Source organism: Myotis brandtii, unplaced genomic scaffold (genome assembly GCF_000412655.1).
Source record: "Myotis brandtii unplaced genomic scaffold, ASM41265v1 scaffold86, whole genome shotgun sequence".
Lineage (NCBI taxonomy): Eukaryota > Metazoa > Chordata > Mammalia > Chiroptera > Vespertilionidae > Myotis > Myotis brandtii.
Genome location: NW_005371503.1, coordinates 1245230 through 1267705, shown reverse-complemented (window position 1 = coordinate 1267705; position 22476 = coordinate 1245230). Strand labels below are relative to the sequence as shown.

General features: G+C 38.6%; 1 protein-coding gene and 1 long non-coding RNA gene across 8 annotated transcripts in view; one reads left to right on the top strand and one right to left on the bottom strand.

The window, feature by feature from the left end:
- Nucleotides 1–1450: 1450 nt before the first annotated feature.
- CCDC90B (coiled-coil domain containing 90B) lies at nucleotides 1451–20834 on the bottom strand. Of its 6 annotated transcripts, none has more exons than XM_014532217.1 (9): nucleotides 20428–20829; nucleotides 18442–18558; nucleotides 16787–16890; nucleotides 11972–12073; nucleotides 11283–11324; nucleotides 11116–11187; nucleotides 10967–11020; nucleotides 7474–7588; nucleotides 1519–2007 (listed from the first exon to the last, which is right to left on the bottom strand). In XM_014532217.1, exons 1-9 carry the CDS (start codon nucleotides 20549–20551, stop codon nucleotides 1952–1954), a joined length of 786 nt encoding a protein of 261 aa, XP_014387703.1. In that variant the 5' UTR covers nucleotides 20552–20829; the 3' UTR covers nucleotides 1519–1951. The 6 variants fall into 6 exon arrangements, with proteins under 6 accessions (XP_014387708.1, XP_014387703.1, XP_005884877.1 ...); XM_005884815.2 differs by having other exon boundaries at nucleotides 20452–20824; XM_014532222.1 differs by lacking the exons at nucleotides 18442–18558; nucleotides 20428–20829 and adding an exon at nucleotides 18333–18433 and having other exon boundaries at nucleotides 1451–2007.
- LOC102261661 overlaps nucleotides 20835–22476 on the top strand; it is a 115163-nt gene continuing 113521 nt past the window's right edge. For both annotated transcript variants that reach the window (XR_001360327.1, XR_314639.2), the window contains exon 1: nucleotides 20835–20865. This is a non-coding gene — a long non-coding RNA (uncharacterized LOC102261661). The remainder of the gene's footprint in view (nucleotides 20866–22476) is intronic.

The window sequence follows — 22476 nt, the reverse complement described above, 5'->3', positions numbered from 1 at the left end:
TCAACAGGGCAGGGCGGGCGGAGGGAGCCGTTATGGTGCCCTCAGTCCTGTTCCCAGAGGCTCTGCTTCTCAGAACCCCCGGAACCGCTGCAAACCTCGGAGGGAAAGCTGCCTTCCAACTGATGCCAGACACTCCCGCTTCTCCCGTTTGGGTCCGAGTCCCCAGCGATTCGCCCGTATCTGGAGCTCAGAGTCTGAGACTCCCCCCTGACCGAAAACGACAACCGCGCTCTCAGCCACCAGCCCGCTTTGCGCGCGCACCTCCGCACCTGAGTTTTTTCCACACTGCGCCTCCTCTGAGCCTCGGTGTGCTGTTATTTTTCCTTCTAGTTGAAGAGTCTCTCCTCAGCCAGCCTTCCTGTGGTTCTGGGTGATGTCCGTTCCGTCTTTTAGTTGTATTTTTGAAGTGGTTGTTTGCGGCAGCAGTCTCCGGTGTTTACCTATGCCGCCATCTTGCTCCTCTCTCTCGGGCCATTAGTATTGAATAAATAATGGATTATCAAACTTTTAAAGCTATTGCCAAGGCATTATGAAATCTTTAGTACTTCCTGGCCTTGGCTTTTTGATGGTTAAAACTAAAGGTCTGAGTTGAACATATTTTGTACTTTCCTTGGAACTACATGTATTCTATTAATAGATACTATTATATAAGGAAAAATATATAGTAGACCCAATAGCAATAAAACCAAAGTATGAGTTTCTTGAGAGTAGGGATTATATATCAGTAGACATTTATTGAACCTAACTGTCATAAGAAAAAGCTTTATTTTAAGCAATAAATTTGAAGCATGGACAAACAGGTTTTTGTGAATCAAGAAATTTAAAAATATATGTAATAATCAGGGCTCAAGATTAGCAACTCAACAGATTTCATATTAAGTGTCATACACTTGTACTAGGGCACACATCTAAAAATTTTAAATTTGTTTTTAATTGTTCAAGAATGTATGCACCCTATGTTCATAGCATTGTTATTTACAATAACTAATATCTGTAAACAGCTAAGTTCCCATCAGTAATAAATGGGGGAAAAAGCTGTGGTACATTTATACAGTGGAATACTGAGCTGTAAAGTAGAAGGATCTCTTACCCTTTGCAACAGCATGGATGGACCTGGGGAGTATTGTGCTGAGTGATATAAGCCAGTCAGAGAAAGACAAGTATCACATGATCTCACTTATATGTGGAATCTAATGAACAAAATAATGACAAACAAAATAGGTACAGATGCATGGATGCATGGAAACAGACTGACAGATTTTAGAAGGGAGGGGGATGAGAGGGGTGGGAAGAGATTAACCAAAAAACTTATATGCATAGCCTTTGGACAGAGATCATAGTGTGGTAAAGGCCTAGGGTGGAACAGGGACTGGTGGAGGGGGGAAGTAGAAGGAGAATAGGAAACATCTGTCATACTATTAACAATAGAAAACAAATTAAAAAAATTTTAAATTGTTTTTAATTGTACATTATTAAAAAAATCTCCAGCTATATGGTAAGTCACTTTAATAATCCAAACAACTTTCTTATAATATTTTATTAAATATGAAAAGGTAATTGTGTAATAGTTATCAGGAAAGTTGCATAACAAAGTATGTAGGCAGCAGATACCAAAGAAATCCTATATGATTTACACAGTTATTCAAGCAAACACAAAACTCCGGTTCAGTTTCTATAAACTATCAAAAGGATAAAGACAAAAGACCCTTCTATCTCAAATTAACCAGGTTTTAATGGCAGCTTTTCAACATAATAAAATAGACATAAAAAAAAAAACAGACAAACTACATTTTCTTATTCTAAAACATTTTTAAGTCCATATGTACTTTGAATAATCTTGTTGTATTAAGTTTTGCTACAACTTTTAGTGTTCAAAGTAAATCTATCCTAGTTCAGTGTTTTAAGAAGTCAATGGAAGCAGTAGTAGAAGCATAATACAGTTGTTTCACCGCTATTTCCAGAATCTGTAAAATCCCAATGCTATTGCCAGGCAAGTGAACACTGAGGCTGTGAACAGAAGAAAACATGTTACAGTAGGTCATGCATTTGTGATTATTTTTTGCAGAGAGAAACAGAATAATGTCATCTTCAACTTAAATGAACAAAAAACAAAGGGAATCCAATCAGTTTTTTATCTTAGGTTTTTCATTTCCCAGAAAATGAAGCTAAAGATAAAGGATATCCTTTAGGGCAGGATACCAATTCTTCTTAAAAGCTTTCTGTATTTTAAACCCAATTAAGGATGACAGTAATTTAAAAATGTAGGTCTTATAATTTAAGAATGTATAAATTGTTTCAATCCATTATTAATATTAGCAATAACAGTGACAATTATGAACTTTAATTTCAGATCTTAGACGTGAAAAACTATTTCACTTATATTTAAAAATTATGTAGTTAAGTTAGTAAAACTGACATCAGATCATCCATGAGAAAATTTATTTGCCTTTTCAATACATTTAAAAATGAATTTTCTCACGAATATTAAAATTCATATTAAAAACATAAATAAAAATTGTAATGAAACCCTTTAAAAAAATTTCAGTGAGGTAGAAGCAAAGGCAGAACAAGCACCAGACTTTAACAGTTAATATACCACCTGCTCTTTGTTACATCATTCTGGACAAAAAAAACCCCTTCCTGTTCTTAAGCAGCTTAATCTGGGTGAAGCTTTTAGGAACTCCCTACTTTCTAGTTTGTTTAAACAGCCATGACCTTTTTATGTCCATGCACAAAGATATTTTTACATCATTATTTATATAGAAAAAATTGGAAATAATCTATAATAGAAGTAGTCTATGATGCCATTAAAAATAACATGTACTCAGAATAAAAGACTAATCAGCTGCCTCCTGCACATCTCCTACTGGGGATGTGCCCGCAACCCAGGTACATGCCCTTGACCGGAATCGAACCTGGGACCTTTCAGTCCGCAGGCCGACGCTCTATCCACTGAGCCAAACCGGTTTCGGCAATGATTACTTTTAATTGGTGGGATTATGGGTGATTTTAATTTCCTTCTTTAAAATTTTTAAACAGCCATGACTTTTAAAATAGAGAAACTGAAATGAAGGGCAAACTTCAACTAAAGACAAAAGAAATGCCTTTCATAGTAAAGCTATCCTAATTTTCATGTATAAAATTATACATTATCCCATTTGATCCTACTACTTACTGAAACTTGGTTAATGACAAGATCATTTCCTTAATTTTAAGAAATGGGATTAGGTCTCTTTAAGACACATAGGAAATGAGGACATTTGAGGAGAAAGTATAATACTAAGAGTTTCTTGTCTTGGTCAATTATATAATCTCCCATTTGATTATGCTATTACTTACCATCTTCCAACCAGGGGTCCTCAAACTTTTTAAACAGGGGGCCAGTTCACTGTCCCTCAGACTGTTGGAGGGCCGGACTATAGTTTAAAAAAAAACTATGAACAAATTCCTATGCACACTGCACATATCTTATTTTGAAGTAAAAAAACAAAATGGGAACAAATACAATATTTGTATTTGCATGTGGCCTGCGGGCCGTAGTTTGAGGACCCCTGTTCCAAGCAGTGTGCTAAGGAATGATTATATACATTACCTTATTTAACCATAATTAAAATCCTATAAGATAGGTGATATCATTCCCATTGTATAGATGAGACAAGTCCGAAGCTATATTGCTACCAGTGGTGGAACCAGGACTCAACACTAAGTGTTCCTGATTCTAAAGTTGTTGTTTTTAAAGGAAACCATTCTATTATCCTATTTATCCCTTGTCACCTGAAGGACTCAATCTAATTTGTTATTTTGGGGGCTACATAGTGCTATCTAGGTGGTATATTCTTGCTAACAGAAATAGCTAAGTTGTCTTAAGACTACTAGCGAGTACTTTATTGTGAGGAAGGAGGTATTTCATTCCTTTATTAGAAAACACAACACAATATGTGGGAACCACACCAGGGTCCCCAGATAGTCCAGGCCAATGGGAACACAGAGTCCTTGTCGTCAACACACCAGAATGGCCAAAGGCCTCTCTGAGCATAAGCCTAATTGGGGTGCCCAAGGCCAAGATACCATGAGTGGGTGCAAGGACACACGGTATACTGTGCCCTTTTATAGCCAAAATACGACTGGCACGAAGCCTTCTTTGTCTAAGGAATAATATAAAAGTATATTACTAAGGCCAGGGTGCTGGGCAGAGCAGGGGCAAAAGAGCTCAGATACAGCTACCATGTTAACCAGCTAGAGTGTGCTGGGCAGGAGAGACAGAAGAAGCTGCTGAGGCAGGGAGCTTAGGTACCGCTAAGATGTAAGGCAGTGAGTCTAGGGGGCAGCGTGCGGCTGCTCAGATAATAGCTGTGGGTACCGAGACTGATGCTGCTTTGTGGGAAAGATGTATCTGTTCACTAGCCGGTGTCCGGCTGCCTGCCTGTGTAGACTTTGCTGTGAAGGACTGTTTTGCCTGTACAGGACTGTTGTGCCACTGACTTCTGCAATAAAGACTCATTCTTATACACTCACAACTTCTCATGGCTTCTCTATCTAAGACCCAGAGTCATAGGAGGTCCAGCCCTAGGCCGAGGGGCTCGGACCCAACACCTATTATACTCGTGAGCAGAGGCTAAAGGAGGAACTTGGACTAAGTCCCCAACCGTTAGTACAGTGGGCAGGGTTCAAGAAGGAGCCACCCCTGGTGTAGTCAGGAAGAACTTAGAAGAATATATGGACTCAGGACAACTCAGAGCAGCAGTGCTGAGCAGTGCTCTTGCTGTCTCTGACACAATGGTTACTGTATTTAAGTTTCTCATTTCTATTGTTGACTGTTACTTCTCATTGCTGTCATTGTGCCAACCCCAAATTGCTTTCAAATTTGTTGTTTATCTTTTATGGCCTATCTAAGACACTTCCTTTGGGTATATAAAATGCATAGGTGAGCCTGTGCCTGGTACATTTTAAGTTCTCTGTGTTAGATTTTACTACTTATCTGCCCAGAACAGAATTTGCCACATTAACTATAGATTAAATGGAAACTGCCATTATCTTACAGCTCTCGTTTCCTTGGCAATAGTGATCTGGATCAAAGGGTGGTATATGACTCAAGATGGGCCATTCAGATCCCTTCCCTGGGATTTTCTGAATTGGAACTAAGGAAAAGGATAATTTTTCATGGTTGGTGAAACTGGAATGATATGAGTCTGGTGGCCATGTTTATAATCCCATGGAGGAAGCTGGTTTAAGAAAATGAGACAGATATTCAGAGACAAGATACTGTACAGAGAAAGTTGTGATTCCAATTATCCCTAGGCTGAAGCTATACCTCTGCCTTTCTTCCATAATTCAATATGTAAATTCCCCTTTATGCCTAAGCTAGTTCAAGTTCAAAGTATAATACTTGAAATGAACAGCACCTTGGCTGATGCATGCTGGGAAAACAAAATTATTAAGGCTTACATTTTAGAAGGATTTCTTCTCTAAGGGAAACACAAGATCTTTACTACTGGGGTTTTATTAGTATTTTTTTCTGTGTTTGTGAATCTCAGATATGTGGAGTAATACTTACTGTCTTACTGGCAACATCTCAGGTATTCTAGCACCCAGTGGATCCACTCATGACATTAACTACCCACCTGCTGAGAGTGTGGGATTCAGATTTCCTAAAAGGCTTACCAGTAACAGCAGCAATAAACAAATAGTTGGAGAAGAAAGAGAAAGGAGACAGACAATGCCTTTAGAACTGTTGGTTGCAAATCCTCATTGAAAAAAGGAAAGGAAGATAACTTAGGAAAGTACTTTTCCAAACAAGGACTTGCTAATTTCTTTTGCTTTTGCCATTAAGTTTATTAGAATCAGCCTTGTATAAATCCACTACTGAATGAAAGCCTTATGGAGACCATCACCTTCTTCAAACTGAATATAAATATGAAAAGGATTTTATTTTTATCTAAGATATTGATTCTTTTAGTAAATACTCTAGAGCAGTGGTTCTCAACCTTCTGGCCCTTTAAATACAGTTCCTCATGTTGTGACCCAACCATAAAATTATTTTCGTTGCTACTTCATAACTGTAATGTTGCTACTGTTATGAATCGTAATGTAAATATCTGATATGCAGGATGGTCTTAGGCGACCCCTGTGAAAGGGTCTTTTGACCGCCAAAGGGGTTGCGACCCACAGATTGAGAACCGCTGCTCTAGGGGAAGCTGAGTGGATTTGAAACTCTTCCTAAACTGGGTTGCTGTAAAATCCATTTTGAAAGTGGAAACAAACTGGCTGTTTGGAAATTTTCCCTGAGCATTACCACTGAATGGATCTCTAGTTCCAGAGACTTTGCTAGAATGAGGGTTTTCAAAACTTGTTTTCCCCTTAGAATCCTTTCTTCAAATGAATCTTTGGCAGAAGCCCACTATTTTAAAGATAGAAGCTGAGGCATTCAAGTTGAAGAAATAAAGGGGGTGCATCGCTGAAGGCCAGGGGCTCCATCTTCACTCCTACTGCCACCTCATCATCATTAGCGGCTGCCCAGAAAAACCACTGATAGTATAAATCAGCAATTTTGTTTTGGACAGCAGTTCAATAATATGAAAACTTTTAAATGTGCACATCTTTTAAACACAAAAAGTATAAATGTGCAAAGCAATTTATATAGAAATACTAGCATGAGGGCACAAAGGGGTGTGTGTGTTTACCCAAACACAAACATATATACGGCTGTTCAGTGCATTGTTTTTAATAATGAAAAACTGGTAGCAGAAAAGTTGTCTGTACAATATGATCTAATTATTATTTTTAAAAATTGTAATGTTTATATAAAGAAGAGAAATCCTGGAAAGATATATACTAATAGTAAATACCTATGAGGGAGTAAAAGGCTTTAACTTTTACTATATAGTTTCTGAATTACAAGAATCACTTATAATGAAAATATATATTACTTTTTATAAAAAGAAAAAAAAAGTACTATTTGACTAGGGCATTTTTCCTACCTCCTTGGGGTCCTGTAATTGGTTCAGGTCCATGGTACTTGAGGAGTCTAGTATGGGACAAATAATCTAATTTTGGGGTAGTATCTGTGCTCAGTCAGTTGGATTCAAGGTAGGAGGTATTTCCCCCCTTTGCTTGCTATAATTTTTAATGGCCTACATATATTTTAGCTATAATTTCCTGTAAGTCCACTCTGATGGAAGAGCACAGCAATAAAAATAACATTTTTTTAAATTGTAGAATACCTAGTTCATCTTTGCAGCATTTTGTACTTGTGTTTATATATTTCTTGGATATCGATAAGTTTTTTCCTATTAGTAAGTTGCAAAGTTGCCTGTTAAACTTATATCCTAATCTTATTGCCTTCCAAACTTAGAGTCTTCACACACTGCAGGGACCAAGCAATAAAGGAAACCTCCATTTTTTCTTCTTTGCTGGCCATGGTTACCTTGGGAGGTAGGAGCTGACAGGTCTGATAATCAAATAACACAGCCTTACCTGCAAGATAACGAATTGTCTCAAGCTTGTTAGATTCCATTAGTGTTTTTAAAGAAGCAATTTCAGTGTCAATTTTATTACTGGTCTCTGAAATAATACTTTTGGTTATGGTATCCTGTAATAAATGAGAATAAATACAATTAAGTTTTGTCCTCAATATATTATTGGGAAAATATTTACATTAAAAATATTATTTATGTGTGATTTTGTGTATTACAATAGTCTTTTTAATCCTCACCCAAGAATATTTTTTCTATTGATTTTTTAGGGAGAGTACAAGAGAGGGAGGAGGGAGAGCGAGAGCAAGAGAGCAAGAGAGAGAGAAACACTGATGTGAGAGAGACACAGATTAGCTGCCTCCTGCATATACCGATTGGGGCCAGGAATCAAACCTGCAACTGAGGTATGTGCCCTTGACTGAGAATTAAACCCGAGACCTTTCTGTCCGCGGCCAATGCTCTACCCACTGAGGAAAACTGGCCAGGGCTTTTTTTTTTTTAATAATGTTTTTATTGATTTCAGGGAGAGAAAGGGAGAGGGAGAGAGGGATAAAAACATCAACGATGAGGAGAGAGAATCATTCATCGGTTGCCTCCTGCATGGCCCTCACTGAGGATTGAGCCCACAATATGGGCATGTGCCCTGACCGGGAATCAAACCATGACCTCCTGAATCATGGGCCGACGCTCAACAAAAATCTTAAGTGGGGCAACAGTTAAAAGCAGTGTGATATTAAGAAAAAACATTATGTGAATATTACAGACTAACAAAAAATATCCCTTCTACCCTGATATTTGGAGACCAATTATTAGGATTATCAAATTCTGGTGATAATCCTACTAAAAGCCTCATAGTAAGTTATTTGAGACTTAAATATATAAGAGGATAAACTAAGAAGAAAAAAATTTACCATATTTTTCTGTGTATATGATGCCCCCACTTTTCCAACCCCAAATTAAGAAATAAATATTTTTTTTTCCTGTATATATTTGGATAACCTTTTTTTTTAAAAAAAAATTCTGTTTTATTGCTTAAAGTATTACAAAGAGTATTACATATGTCTCCTTTTTTTTTTTTCTCTCCTTGACCTTCCCCTGGCCTCCCCTACCCCCCAGTGTCTTGTGTCCATTGGTTATGCTTATATGCATGCATACAAGTCCTTCGGTTGATCTCTTACCCACCCCCCCAACCCTCCCTGGCCTTCCCGCTGTAGTTTGACAGTCTGTTCGATGTTGCTCTGCGTCTGTATCTGTTTTTGCTCATCAGTTTATAATGGTCTTAATTATCCATAAATGAGTGAGATCATGTGGTATTTTTCTTTCATTGACTGGCTTATTTCACTTAGCATAATGCTCTCCAGTTCCATCCATGCTGTTGCCAATGGTAAGAATTCCTTCTTTTTTACAGCAGCATAGTATTCCATTGTGTAGATGTAACACAGTTTTCTAATCCATTCATCTGCTGATGGGCACTTAGGCTGTTTCCAGATCTTAGCTATGGTGAATTGTGCTGCTATGAACATAGAGGTGCATTTATCCTTTCTGATTGGTGTTTCTGTTTTCTTGGGGTATATTCCTAGAAGTGGGATCACTGGGTCAAATGGGAGTTCAATTTTTAACTTTTTGAAGACACTCCATACTGTCTTCCATAGTGGCTGCACCAGTTTGCATTCCCACCAGCAGTGCACGAGGGTTCCTTTTTCTCTGTATCCTCTCCAGCACTTGTTGTTTGTTGATGATAGCCATTCTGACAGGTGTGAGATGGTACCTCACTGTTGTTTTGATTTGCATCACTCGGATGATTAGTGACTTTGAGCATGTTTTCATATGTCTCTTGGCTTTCTGAATGTCCTCTTTTGAAAAGTGTCTATTTAGGGCTCTTTTGCCCATTTTTTGATTGGATTGTTTATCTTCATTTTGTTAAGTTGAATGAGTTCCCTATAAATGTTGGAGATTAAACCCTTATCGGTGATAACATTGGCAAATATGTTCTCCCATGCAGTGGGCAAGAAATCAATATTTTAAACATTTTGCTGTTTTTCCTCTTAAGGCCTTCTTTTTTTTGGTATCTTAAGGAGTTGTTTTTCCTGTTCTCTACACTCAGTGGGAGGAGGTCCAAATTGTCTCTCTGCAGCTCTATTTCCATGCTCTTTTGCATAGATGATTACATTCAGTTTGAATTTTGCAGAGTAAGACAAATGCTTACCGGTATTTATCTTTTTATTTTTTGACATCTTTATGGGCTCAGAATGCTCCGGTCCCTGTTGCATCTGTGCACTTTCCACCTCCAATTACAGCATCAGCTGATGTCAGTAACACTAAGGCTTGTGATTGGAGGAAGCCTGTTTGACAAGGTATGGGCAGCTATGCACCGCGCATGGCTGCCTCCTAGGCTGACTTCTGTGTATAAGATGTCCCTCAATTTTCAGTCTAACGATTTTAGAAAAAAAATAGCGTCTTATACACAGAAAAATACGGTAGTCATTGAACTATCACTTTATGTATAGAAAGGCTAAGGTAGTTAAAAATTTAAATATATTTTGCAGAAGAAAAAACCTGACCAGGTTTATAATGTGAGCTGGCACCAACATTAAAGGAAATGGCAGAAATGCTTGTTGGGTAACACTGAATGCTATGTGTATAGGAGCTAAGAGATGGGAAGAGAGAGAAAATGGTACTGAGAGCTCAGAAATTAGCTGTGAGAGAATTATTACATTTCCTTATCTCCTTTATTTGGCCAAAAAGTAAGAGGACAGAATAGGATGCTAAGAAGGGCAAATGGAACCTTCCCTTCTATTAAATTAGAAGCAAGAAAGTGCTCTCTTCTGTTAGAATGTAGACCAAATGGCTTTTAACTTTTAAGAAAAGGACTAGGCAAAGCCAGAAAGCTGGGTTTTACTCAAGCCACAGAGATTAATGATTACAATTTAGGATTACTGAAAAGGTAACCATTAACAATGAGTATGGGGTTTAAAATCCAGGTTCATATCCCAGCTCTACCACTTATTAGCTGTGTGACCTTAATGTCCCTTTGCCTCATTTTTTAAATTGGTAAAAAGGGAATAAGCCTGCATGCCTCACAGAGGCTGATGTAAGGATTAAATAACAGACAAAAGTAAAGCAAGTAGAACAATATCTAACATATAATAAGCACTCATTAAATATTTACTATTATTTTTTAAAATTTAAAGGTAATTTAATCTAGACACTTAAATACTAATTATGAATCCTTTATTTTTTATATGAAAGTAATTTAGTTTGAAAAAAGTATGCTACCAGGAAAGCTTGGTTCTGACTCAGGGGTCACAGCTCAGGTACTATCACCCACCTGGTGGCATTATCCCCAGTGCTGGTCAACCATAAAAGCTATGAGGAAATCATGGATTCTTTAGGGCTAGCTGTTTAAAGTCCAAACTTATAAAATGATACACATAAAAGCAGGTACACAAGGCCTGAGAGATGTACAAAAGAGAAATTTTTACATACTAACTTACCTTTTTGGTAAATTCTGTGGTTGCTTCCATAAGTTTCTTTTCTTGATCTGTAAACTAAAGGATATGATGCATCAGGAGGTTAAGAAAAAAGACTAACAGGGATTAAAAAGCAGCACGCAACCAAGAAAATGCATTTAAAAGCTCATTACCATATCTGTTACTCTGCTCCTTTCTAGGTTGATATCCAGTTTATTATCTGCTCTGATTCGACCGGTTTCATTCTTTAAAGAAAGTAAAAATATTTAAAGAGTGATCTTGTAATGAGTATTTTGAAAATAATAAAATATTTTTAAATGGGAAGAAACATTTCACTTACTATTAATTGTTGCTTAACTTGTTCTAATTCACTCTTCATTTTCTAGATGTAAGAAAGATCACATACAATTAGCATTAAACCAAAAGCCTATATTATGATTTTTTCCTCATAAAATTTGAAACCCTAGATTAGCAAAAACTGGGTGATCTAAGGATTTGATTAAAAATAAAGATAAAAAAGAATAATTCATCATATTTAGAAAATAATTCTTAGGAAAACATTAGAAAATATATTTATGTTTTAGTTTTCTACTTTTTAAAACAACTGATATTCTGCATTTAAAAACAGTTAATCTACTGGATAACAAATTTCCCCTGAATTACAAAAAACACATTTTTCTCTTAAATGACTAATTAGTGCAGAATCAAATAAAATGGAAAATACCACATTACTTTCAGTTTTGAGAACATTATACTATGCGCTATTCTAAAATTGTATATAATATAAAGAGTTCAAATATCTAAGTGACTTTTATACATATAAAATACAACTCTTATTCTTTACTATGCAAGAAACTATGCTTTATACATCAAAAGATTAGGTATGGTTAAACATATAGTCTATTTTTATCTAAAAATTTGTAAATAATTATTTAGTAACCACATAAAATTATTTGGTCCTATTATTCACCAAGTAGACCACCTGTGAAGTCAGTTATTTTATTAGTAATAAACTGAAACTTGTGTCACCTCGTTCTCTGCTCTCAGATTTGCAAATTCACTTTTCTCTAGGATGACCATGTCTTTCCTGATAGAGTCCAAATGAGCCATTAGCTGTTGTACTGTTATTTCCTAGAAAATAAAATAAAATAACCTAATGATCTATGGAAAGTCATCCCCTTACATGGAATCATTTTCATGAAACTTCAGTTTCATATGCGAAAGATACAATGTCGCTTGGCTAAGTAAAACAAAACAACATATAAAACCTACATATCTGAATTATCAAAATGAAAAGCAACAGGAGATTCAAGGAAGAAAAAGTATTTCCCAGGCCTAGTCAGTTGCTCAGTGGTTAGAATGTCGGCCTTTGTCTGAAGGGTTGAGGGCACGTACCTCAGTTGCAGGCTCAATCCCTAACCTGGTCGGGGCACGTGTGGGAGGCAACCAATCGAGTCTTTCTCATATTGATGTTTCTCTCTTTCTGTCTCTCTCCTGCCCTTCCACTCTCTCTAAAAATCAATGGAAAAAATATCCTCAGGTGGGAACTAACAAAAAAATTTTAAAAAGTATTTCCTGAAGTGAAATAAATGTCTGGAAACATTTATGAAAGAATCCCAATAAAGTATTTATTTAAAATCTATTAGTTCCTCAACAAAAAATGGCTACATGGAAAGGGTTTTGTTAATCATTTTACTGCTTTGAGGGATTTTCTACCATCAGAAAATTCCAGGGTACTGGATAAGACTCAGAAGTTAAGTAGTAAAACAAAATAGGTAGAAGTATGATTTAAATAACTACCCCTTGTCAGCATAATTAGTGATTTTTAAATGGCATTTCAATTCTGTATCTCTCAGCTGAAAACAGATAAAGCAAGAGATACATTGACATGAATAGGAAAAAAAACATTTTTAGCTATTAATTAGTTGATTTTTGTTAAACCTTTAAGCCAATTTGTATTTTATCAAAATAAGTTTGCCCATTCCTGGTGGCAACATCATGAGTAAATTAATATAAACACACACACAAAATAAATAAAATAAATTCCTGGGTAACTTTCCCATATTTAGCACTACAAGAATATGTGAAAAAAAAAAAAGGTGATTCCTATCTGATAGATTTATAAGCTTTTGCTTTGCTAAGGAGGGATATTTCAACCTAAACTTTTTTTTTTTTGTTAATCCTCACCTGAGGATATTTTTTTCCATTGATTTTTAGAGAGAATGGAAGGAAGGGGAAGAGACAGAGAGAGAGAAACATCGATGTCTCTCTCACCGATTGGTTGCCTCCTACATGTGGCCCCAACTGGGGCCCAAATAAGCCTGCAACCCAGGTAACATGCCCTTGACCCTTCAGTCCTTGGCCAACAACGCTCTAACCGCTGAGCCAAACTGGCTAGGGTTTAACACTAAACTTCTTACACTTGGTAGCTTGTTGACTCATTTCTCCTTCTTGACCAAAAGAAAAAGCAGATGAGGATGTAGCCAGGAAAAGGACCCTCAATACAGGGTATATAAACAAAACCAAAAAAGCCTAAGAAAGATCAGGATCACTAGTGGAACTCCTATTTTTCTGGTCACAGTTTGTAGCCAGGAGTGCATTGTTGAGTTTACAGTCCTCCACTGACCAATATGGGCAAGAAAGACTATTTCAAAACTGACCTGACTTTTAGAAAACAGGCTATCACAGTTCCAGATGCATGACTAAGAAATGACTCAATCTTCAAAGGGTCTGGAATGCACAACGTTCTCCAATGACAACTCCCAGATGGTACAGTCATAATGGAGTAGATGTTAAAAATGTGAGTTCTGGAGTCAAGCTGCCTGGCTTTGAATCCAAATGCTGCCATTTACTGTGAGACTTTGGGAAAGTTATTTAATTTATTTGACCTCACTAGTAAAATGTAAATAACAACAGTACCTACACTATTTGGAGAATTAAATGAGACAGTGCACATCAAATGCTTAATGTAATACTTGGCACATGGTGAGCACTCAAAGAATGTTGGCTATTATTAATATTACCAGAGAGAGGGATGTGATTGCTGACGCAGGCCAGTGTAACACCAATGTTTTGATGTGGGGACGTTTTGCCTTAAATAATAATCCTATCATAAAAATTATTATTTTTTGCTGTGCACAATAAACATCCGAGTCTTATGCCTTCCCTAACCTTCATCCTTATTATTGGGGGTAGGAGGTTCATTTCCTTTTTGCAGTTCTATTTGATATAGTCATGAGATTTAAAATGTTCAGAAGTCATATAGAAGTGGCTCTATGGGCTGTGTTAGTCCTACTCAAAATGTCATTATGAAGGAGTTCTAAAACATTAAGCATAATGTTATTCTTTATTTTGAATCTTTAATAAAATGTTATTACTGAGACTATGTAGAGAATAGCTGAAAATGTAATCATAGATTTCTTTGGAGTCTGAACCTGGATAAGGAATTGTACTATGACCCTAATAGCCTATATTTATCTCCATTTCCTCCTTTAAATACAGTTTGTGATTCAACAGGCCTATAAAACAGCACAGGTATCCATCTTCAAAAACTTGAAATGGAAAAGTATAATCCAGTATTAAGTAGTCAAATCTATTAAGTGTAATCATTGTAATTATTAAGGAGCCACCAGAGAATATGAATATAATTCAGATTATAAGTGAATTCAGAATATAACTATTCTCAGACTGAGCAGACTCGACTTAGTATGGCCCTTCCTGAAGTGATCAAGTACAAAGCTTGTTTGTCCATTGGCCCTGAGCCTCACTCCCATCTTTCATGACATCTTTGTGCGTTATTCTATTCTAGAGGTGGGGTCAGCAAGGGGATTGGGCTCAAGGATGGAATGGGATTTCAATGTCACACACCACTAATAAAAAAAACCCCAAAAGTTTAGCAGTAATATTCCTACATCTGATCCTACATTTTGAATATATGATTAAATGGTCCTGGCAGAGGCATCCCTACCCGGCCGGATCCTACCCCCAACCAGCTTTCCCTCCACCTCACTCTCCTCTTCCCCCTCCCCAGGTTTTTTTTTTTTTTTCCCCGGGTTGCCCCCCCTAAGGAGCCTGAAAAAAAAAAAAAAAAGTCCTGGCAACATAAACATTTCTCAAACCAGTTTTAACTCACTATTACATATCGGGTAAACTTAAAAATCAGATTTAAAGAGTATATTAATTTATTAAAAACTAGAGGTCCGGTGCACGAAATTCATGCATGGGATGAGGAGGGGGAGGGAGGTGTTCCTCAGCCCAGCCCGTGCCCTCTCGCAATCCGGCTCGCAATCTGGGGCCCCTTGGGTAGGGTCCCTAGGCCTGGCAGGCAATCAGGGCCTATCGAGGCTTTCCTTCCCCCCTCACCTGCTGCGGGCAGCTGGCCCTGCCCCCACCACTGCTTGCCATCTGTGTGGTGGTGACGCCCCATTCCCCTGCCACCGGTAGTCTCCCTCTGCAGGCAACAGGCGTGGGTGCGACCACTTGGCTGGCCTGGGCCTCCCTCTGCAGGGTGATCTCTGGGCAGCCCTGCACACACGCCACAGCATCTCTGGCCAGTGGCCTGGACCTCCCTCTGCGGGGCAATTATGGGGTCCCCCAACCAATTGCATCGCACCTGCCTTGGCTGGCCTGGCGCCAGTGCGTGTCATAGTGTGGTCATTCGGATGGTGGTCTGCTGTTTGATCGATTTGCATATTACACTTTTATTATTATAGATGTCAGTAGCTCCATTAGCTCTTTCAGGATAGCTCGGAGAGTTGGGAGAATGAAACGATTGGCTTTTTCTCAGTAGATTTAGTAGTCTATTATGATTCTGAATAAGTTAAGCTAAAATAATGCACATACAAATTTTCAGGTAAGTTAAATTCAGGAGTTGAATACTCTTAATTCTAAATGTCTAATTGGAAATTATTGTAAATATCTTTAAAAAGTTTCTGGTCCTTCATGACCTTTAATGTAATGATATTTTATGTAAGAGCTGCTAATTTTACACAAGAAAGAAACCCTCTGCTGTGAAGTATTTATCTAAGGAAGTTGAAATTTGAAAAATTAAAATTAAAAAAATATAACCATAAGAAGATTCTTAAACATAGTGAATTGATTCATGATGACAAACTATGAATTATTTCACAGTTAGATTCACTGAGCTTATTCTATTCTTTATATAAACTTGTCGCTTTTGTCCATAGCACCACAATGACAACTCTTGCAAATTACTCAACCTCTCTGATCATCTTTTCAGTGGCAAAAGAGAAAAATTCTACCTACATTGCAAGGTTGTTAGAGTGGTTAAATAAGTGAGAAGTCCCCAACATTTGTGCCTCTAACATCGTAAGTTCTTAGTAAATGGCATTATTTTGACTTAAAGGATTTGTGTATCCAGTCAAATTAAAGCATCTTAGCCAGGTGATTTATGAAGTCCTTCCCAGCCTTCTGGCCTTCTAAGTTTGTGAAAATTAAGCAGAATTTACACATGACTGCAGTAAAATATTTTTATTATATAGAAGGATTAGCTTTTCTACTGTGGTGGGCTTTCAACAGGGAAAAAGTTGTTTCACTAATGATCTACCACCATCTCATGATTCTAATAATATAATTATCTTACAATGAAAAATTTGACAAAATTTCATTCTTTGTGTTACCATAATTGTTATGACTGTTCTCACTCCTTAATCTTTCTAGGTACTGACTTTAGTAAAAGTTTTTTGTTTGTTTTGTTTTTGATCCCTTTAGAGGGAACAATAAGGAAGATGCAGGTGTGTGGGGGAGGTCATTGGGCAGACAGAGATGCAGTTATAAAACAGATTGTCTAATGAAACTTAGAAGTGATAAAAAAGAAAATGTTACCTGTTGAGCTTGAGTGACCATCTCCTTATAGATAGTATCCAAGCTGACATTTGATAAAGTGGTTAATGCTGATACAATTGTTTCTGCTTGTGCTTTGTCAAATCCTGTAGGCAGTAAATAGGTATTTATATATTTTTAAAAGTGCACATTCTTATCAGAATAGACAGCTGGAATAACTTTCCCTATAAATTGTTATGTTTTTATAAAATGGTTACAATAAAAATTTGGCAGATTATGCTAAATTACTCTCTAAAAGCAATCTACAATTTTAATGCCCACTGTCCATTATCCCAATCTATAGCAACACTGATATTACTAGTCTTATTTATTATTAATTTTTAATTATACATTTTATTTTGAGATACTTTTAGTTTTATTTACTTTTTAAATAAAAAATACATTTACATGGTGTAAAGTTGAAAATGTATGGTGAGAGGTCTCTGTTCCAGTTATATTTTACTACATAGCAAACCACCCCAAAATAGTGGCATAATACAGTAACAAGCAAGTCAGTTCTCCTTCAGGAGTCTTTTTAGTTTTTTTTACTTTTGAGTGTATAAGTGGCATAAAAAATGGTATTGCATTGGTTATTTTAAATATATTTTATTGATTTTTTACAGAGAGGAAGGGAGAGGGATAGAGTTAGAAACATCGATGAAAGAGAAACATCGATCAGCTGCCTCCTGCACACACCCTACTGGGGATGTGCCCACAACCAAGGTACATGCCCTTGACCAGAATTGAACCTGGGACCCTTGAGTCGGGAGGCCGATGCTCTATCCACTGAGCCAAACCGGTTAGGGCTACATTGGTTATTTTAATCTGTACTTAAAATTTGCATTTCCTTGGTCAAACATCTTTACATATACTTATTGACTACTGATATTTATTTTTCTGTGAGCTATTTGTTTATAGCTTTTGCCCATTTTTCTGTAAAATTGCTGAACTTTTTCTTATCAATTCATATGGACTCTTTATTAAAACATAGGCTCATTGTCATGTTTCTGCAAAAAAATATTTCTGTATCACATCTGTCAGTATTTACTTTAATTGCTTTAGAATTTTATGTTTTGCTCCCTCTAAAAATCTAAACATACTGAAAAATTTATTTTTCAGTAAGGAGATCATATATATTTTTCCCAATGGCTAGTTAGTTACCATAACTCATTTATTAAATAGTCCTTCCTTTCCCTAGCTGTGATATTTTATTGCTTGCTAAACCCATATATGTGTGTGTGTCTGATTCCCATTCTATAATCTACTTTTCTATGTGATATTACATATTTAAATGAATGTTTTGATATCTGGTCAGTTTTTGTGCTTGTTTCTTTATTTTCTTTTTTGCTGTTCTTAAACATTGTCCTTGTACGTCCACATTCTCTTCAGTATCAGCCTAGAAACTCATTTATTTTTTCTTTTTACATAATTGGAATCACTCTATACATGTAATTTTACATAATGCTTTTTTCACTTACATACTTGAACATAACCAAGCCATACCATTTTTTATGACTATAAAATATTCCATTGTCTGGATGGCACTTACATTTAAATAGTGACTCTTAATTGTTCCTAATAGTGATATTGTCTTGACTAGGTAATATATCATGAATGGTGTTAATTTACTTCTGTCGAGAGATACCCATGTTTCTCACCATGAGTTTCCAAGTTCTGAACCAATGCATGGGTATCAAAAGTTAATTTCCTTTGTTCTAAAGGAGTTATGTCCACTCGCCTTATATCATGTCCTTTGGTTGTGGTGGTTAAGAAGTCTGAAAAGAGAAGACAATATTTTTATTTCTTGTCGTAACTAACAGAAGCATCATACTTCAGCTTCTAAAGCATTTTCCCCATTTATTTATAATACAGTTTCAGCTCTTCTACTTAGGAATTCTGTAATTTCAGGCAAGATAACTGACCCTCTGAGTCACTGACTCTTTTATCCAAAAGTGTCTATCATTATTTGGCATAACAAACATTCAATAAATGTTTCCTTCTTTTAGTCTTTAGAAATGTTTAAGAGTCATTCTAAAATAATATACATCAAAAGCTTTGATTATCACTGCCACATCTCTACTAGAGAACATAAATTGCCCAACTGGCCTCAGTGCTCAAAAGTTTTTTTATAGAGCTATGAGAATTTTTAATGCCTATATCCCCATCCAAAGTAGCTTTCTGTACTCCCACACTCTTACATATTCTGTTCATTTCCCACATAGTTCTCAGTTCTAATTTGAAATTATGTATGGTTTGTCTTTCTGAATCACAATATAAGCTCCATGAGGCCCTGACTGGTTTTCATTACTGTTTTTATTTTTTATTAATACCTAGAACAGTGGTTTGAAATAGTTGGGCTAAAATATTTTGTTGAATCAATGAATTTGACTTTAAAAGCTGGAGTATTTACTGTTAACACCAAAGCCCTAGGAAGTTTCACATTTTAAAAATATATGTCCTGTTTCAATAAATTCCCAATTTTTAAGGCATAGAGATAGATGATGAGCAAAATCAGACATAACATGTTTTCATTGACTTTATAGGTCAGTAGGCAGGAAATAGATTTTTAAAAAATCTAAATATAAACTCAATTCAAATGATGAAAAGAGTAAGGGGCCACTTAAGGTTTCTCCAACAGATTCAAGAGCCATAACTTAGCAAACATGTTGAAGCATTATCGTTTACTTATGGTGATGTATTACCAGTATTATATGCACTTCAAAGTTCTCTAAAACGGTTTAATATTGTTTTCATTTGAATATGTAAACAAAGTTCACCTCTAAAAGTTTACACAGATAGGACTGAGATTGGGGTGACTTCCCAGGGTTCAAAAAATGCCACCTCCTTTTTGTAAAGGCCATCGCATGTGCATGCAAGTTACACACCTAAATACAGAACCAACCAGCTTGTGAAGGACCCTGGCAGCTGACAGCCTCTTACGGGGGGGAATCAGCAACTGCGTCTGACTGGGAGTAAAACGGAGCTTGCGCCGAACAGCACAAAACACCACGGGTGCTGGTTGGCATCTCACCCGGCACTGGAGATGCCAGGTGAGCACAGGATGCTAACGTTAGTGCCGAGCGCCCACCGTGGGCAGCCTTACGGGTTTAAAACTTGGTGGTGGGGGGCGGGGGAGGTTCTGAAAACTTCTCTCTGAATAAAGTCAGATGCCCTTCAGGACACACTGCTCACAGGGGTGCCCACGCTGAACCTGGAAGTCCCAGTACCCACACTGATTGGTTTTTGAACGGCCCCTGCCGATGAGCGCAGAGAACCGGACATCACGGCGAGAATAAAGCGGGCCCGGCAGACGCTGCAGCCTCCCCGTCACCTGGGCTCGGGGCCAGCTCCTACATAACAGTCTAAACGTGAAGTCTAAACAGGCCACGAGAAGACAGGTCTCTCCCGACACCGACTCCCTGACGCGGGCACCCGACAGACCTACGGGAGGGCGGGAGAACCCCAGGCCTTCCGAGGCTCGCTCTCAGGAGGGGCAGGCAGTCCTCCCCGCAGGCCTGGCCCACCCCGGGCGCGGCCGGGCAGCAGGGTCTCCAGCCACAGGAGAGCGGCAGGCAGGAGGGCGTGGCACCCGCACCCTCGGCCTGGGCTCGCTGGAGCATCCTTTCTCTGGGACGAACTCCGACCTCGGGACACGGAGCCTTCCTCACCTCTCCGCAGGGCCGGCGAGAAGCGCCCGCGGGGGGTTGAAACCCGGCGACCCACGAGGCTTTCAGAGCGCAGGAGCCGCCAGACACTGCGACCCCACATATCTCGAGTTTCCCGGTCAGCGGAAGCGAAAGGCTGGGTGGATCACGCTCAGACTTTCGGGGACGGTAGTTCTGGCGCCGCGAGGATGCTGGGAAATGTAGTTTTCGAACTGTCGCGACGGCACCGCCCAGCGCCAGCTCGCACAGCGGCTCCGCAAAGCCGGGCCTCCTCCCAGACGGACCCACAATTCACTGGCATAGGTCAGAGCGGCTCCGCCTCGCCCACCACCCTTCCCAGCACCTACGCGCCGTTACCGCCCTAAGGAAGCGGGATCTTGTCTTTGAACCTCCTGGCGCCCGCTTCCTGGCAACGAGGTACAGTTCAACAGCCGAATAACCCTGGAGAACTAGCGGCCATTGCGCCTTTGGGTCGCTGGGAGATGGAGTCACATTTAGCCGCACAGCAACCTGGGACCTGAAGTTCTTAGCCACTAAGCCTTCTGGGGAGGGAGGGGGGTCACATAAAACCCTTCTGGGAAATGTAGTCCAGAGAATTCCTGATTCTTGCTGCCTTACATCCTGCGGCTTCGCCCTCTGGTGCACAGGAGGAGGAACTTGAGCTGGTCGAGTCCCTCTTGAGGGAAACTGAATTCCTCTGCTTCTAGGGTAGACCTGATGATATGCACCACTTATACCTCTCAGACCTCAGTTACTTCAGACTTTGCTCCACTTGGTAAAATGCTGAAAGTAACAACACCCAGTAGTTGAGGAGCTAATACACTTTTTTTTTTTTTTGTAGATCTACAAAATGGCAACAATCATTAGTTTTTAATGGCTTAATTATTCTCATAAGTATCCAAACAGTTGCCACTAGATTTTCCTTGCTGTTTTGGGAACATCAGCTACGTAAAAAGTACCATTCTACCCACTGACGCACGTTAAAAAGCAGCCTAGTTTATCCGAACCTCAGAGGCCAGTAGGGGGCCAGAGAAGTGGGTCCTGGATTTTTCACTGTGAAGGACCACTTTTGTTATTAATTTTTACCCTATGTTCCTCAAATTTAAACACTCATTATCAACCACATGTAGGAAACCATTATTTATTTTACTATATTCAATTAATTCAAGACTGTTAGTGAGTACTGTAAGCAATGCCGATCCAACACCAAGCTGATACGTTTCAGCTGAAGGCAAAGGCACTTGCCAATTTGTTTGGTGGTTTCCAGTTTTATCTCCAGTGATGGTACAATTTATTTAGACATTCCGAAATTCCAGAACCCTCTCCAGGACCCCAGTGCTCGTTCCTCTGGGGCCCAGAGGTTTGGGGACTCAGGTTGGACACAATTGCATGAGATGGCATATGGCCTTCCAGCACAGTGACCGTAGCTTTGGTGACTTCAAGGAGAGAAGGTGCAGCCTGTACCACTCACACGAGTCAGGCCTTTTCTCCTGGAGTAGGTGGGAAGGAATCCCAGTGTACTTTTGGAAGCAGGTGAATGAGACAGAGAGACAGCACAGGACCCAGTGGTCTCCATTTCCTTTCTTAGCTTACTTTGAGTTCTTGACACTAGAGGGAGTATGAAGACAGAACAGAGGACAATCCTTTGCTCTTATTCCTGCAACTCATTTTACAGTTTATGAGTCAGAGGAGCCCATTGTTACAAAAGCTTTGTGTTACTTTATGTTAATACTAGAGGCCTGGTGCATGAAATTCGTGCAGGGTAGGTCCCTAGACCTGGCCTCCCCACCTCCCTGCTTCCTCCTTCCCTGGTTCCCTCAGTGCCCCGCTGCCACCACTGGTTGCCAACCATGTTCTGTGCTGCCCCCTGGTGGTCAGCACACATAATAGTGAGTGATTGAATTCCCAAGTGGACAATTTGCATATTAGCCTCTTATATATATAGACTAGAGGCCCGGTGCATGAAATTCGTGCACTGGGGGGTGGGGGTCCCTCAGCCCAGCCTGCCCCTCTCACAGTCCTGGAGCC

Coding starts and splice junctions, on each gene's coding strand:
- CCDC90B (XM_014532217.1), bottom strand. CDS start 20,551: ATGTGGGGTCGCAGTGTCTGGCGGCTCCTGCGCTCTGAAAGCCTCGTG. Junction 18,559..20,427: donor GGAAGGCTCCGTGTCCCGAG/GTCGGAGTTCGT, acceptor TTCTCTTTTCAG/ACTTCTTAACCACCACAACC. Junction 12,074..16,786: donor TGGTCACTCAAGCTCAACAG/GTAACATTTTCT, acceptor TTTATTTTCTAG/GAAATAACAGTACAACAGCT.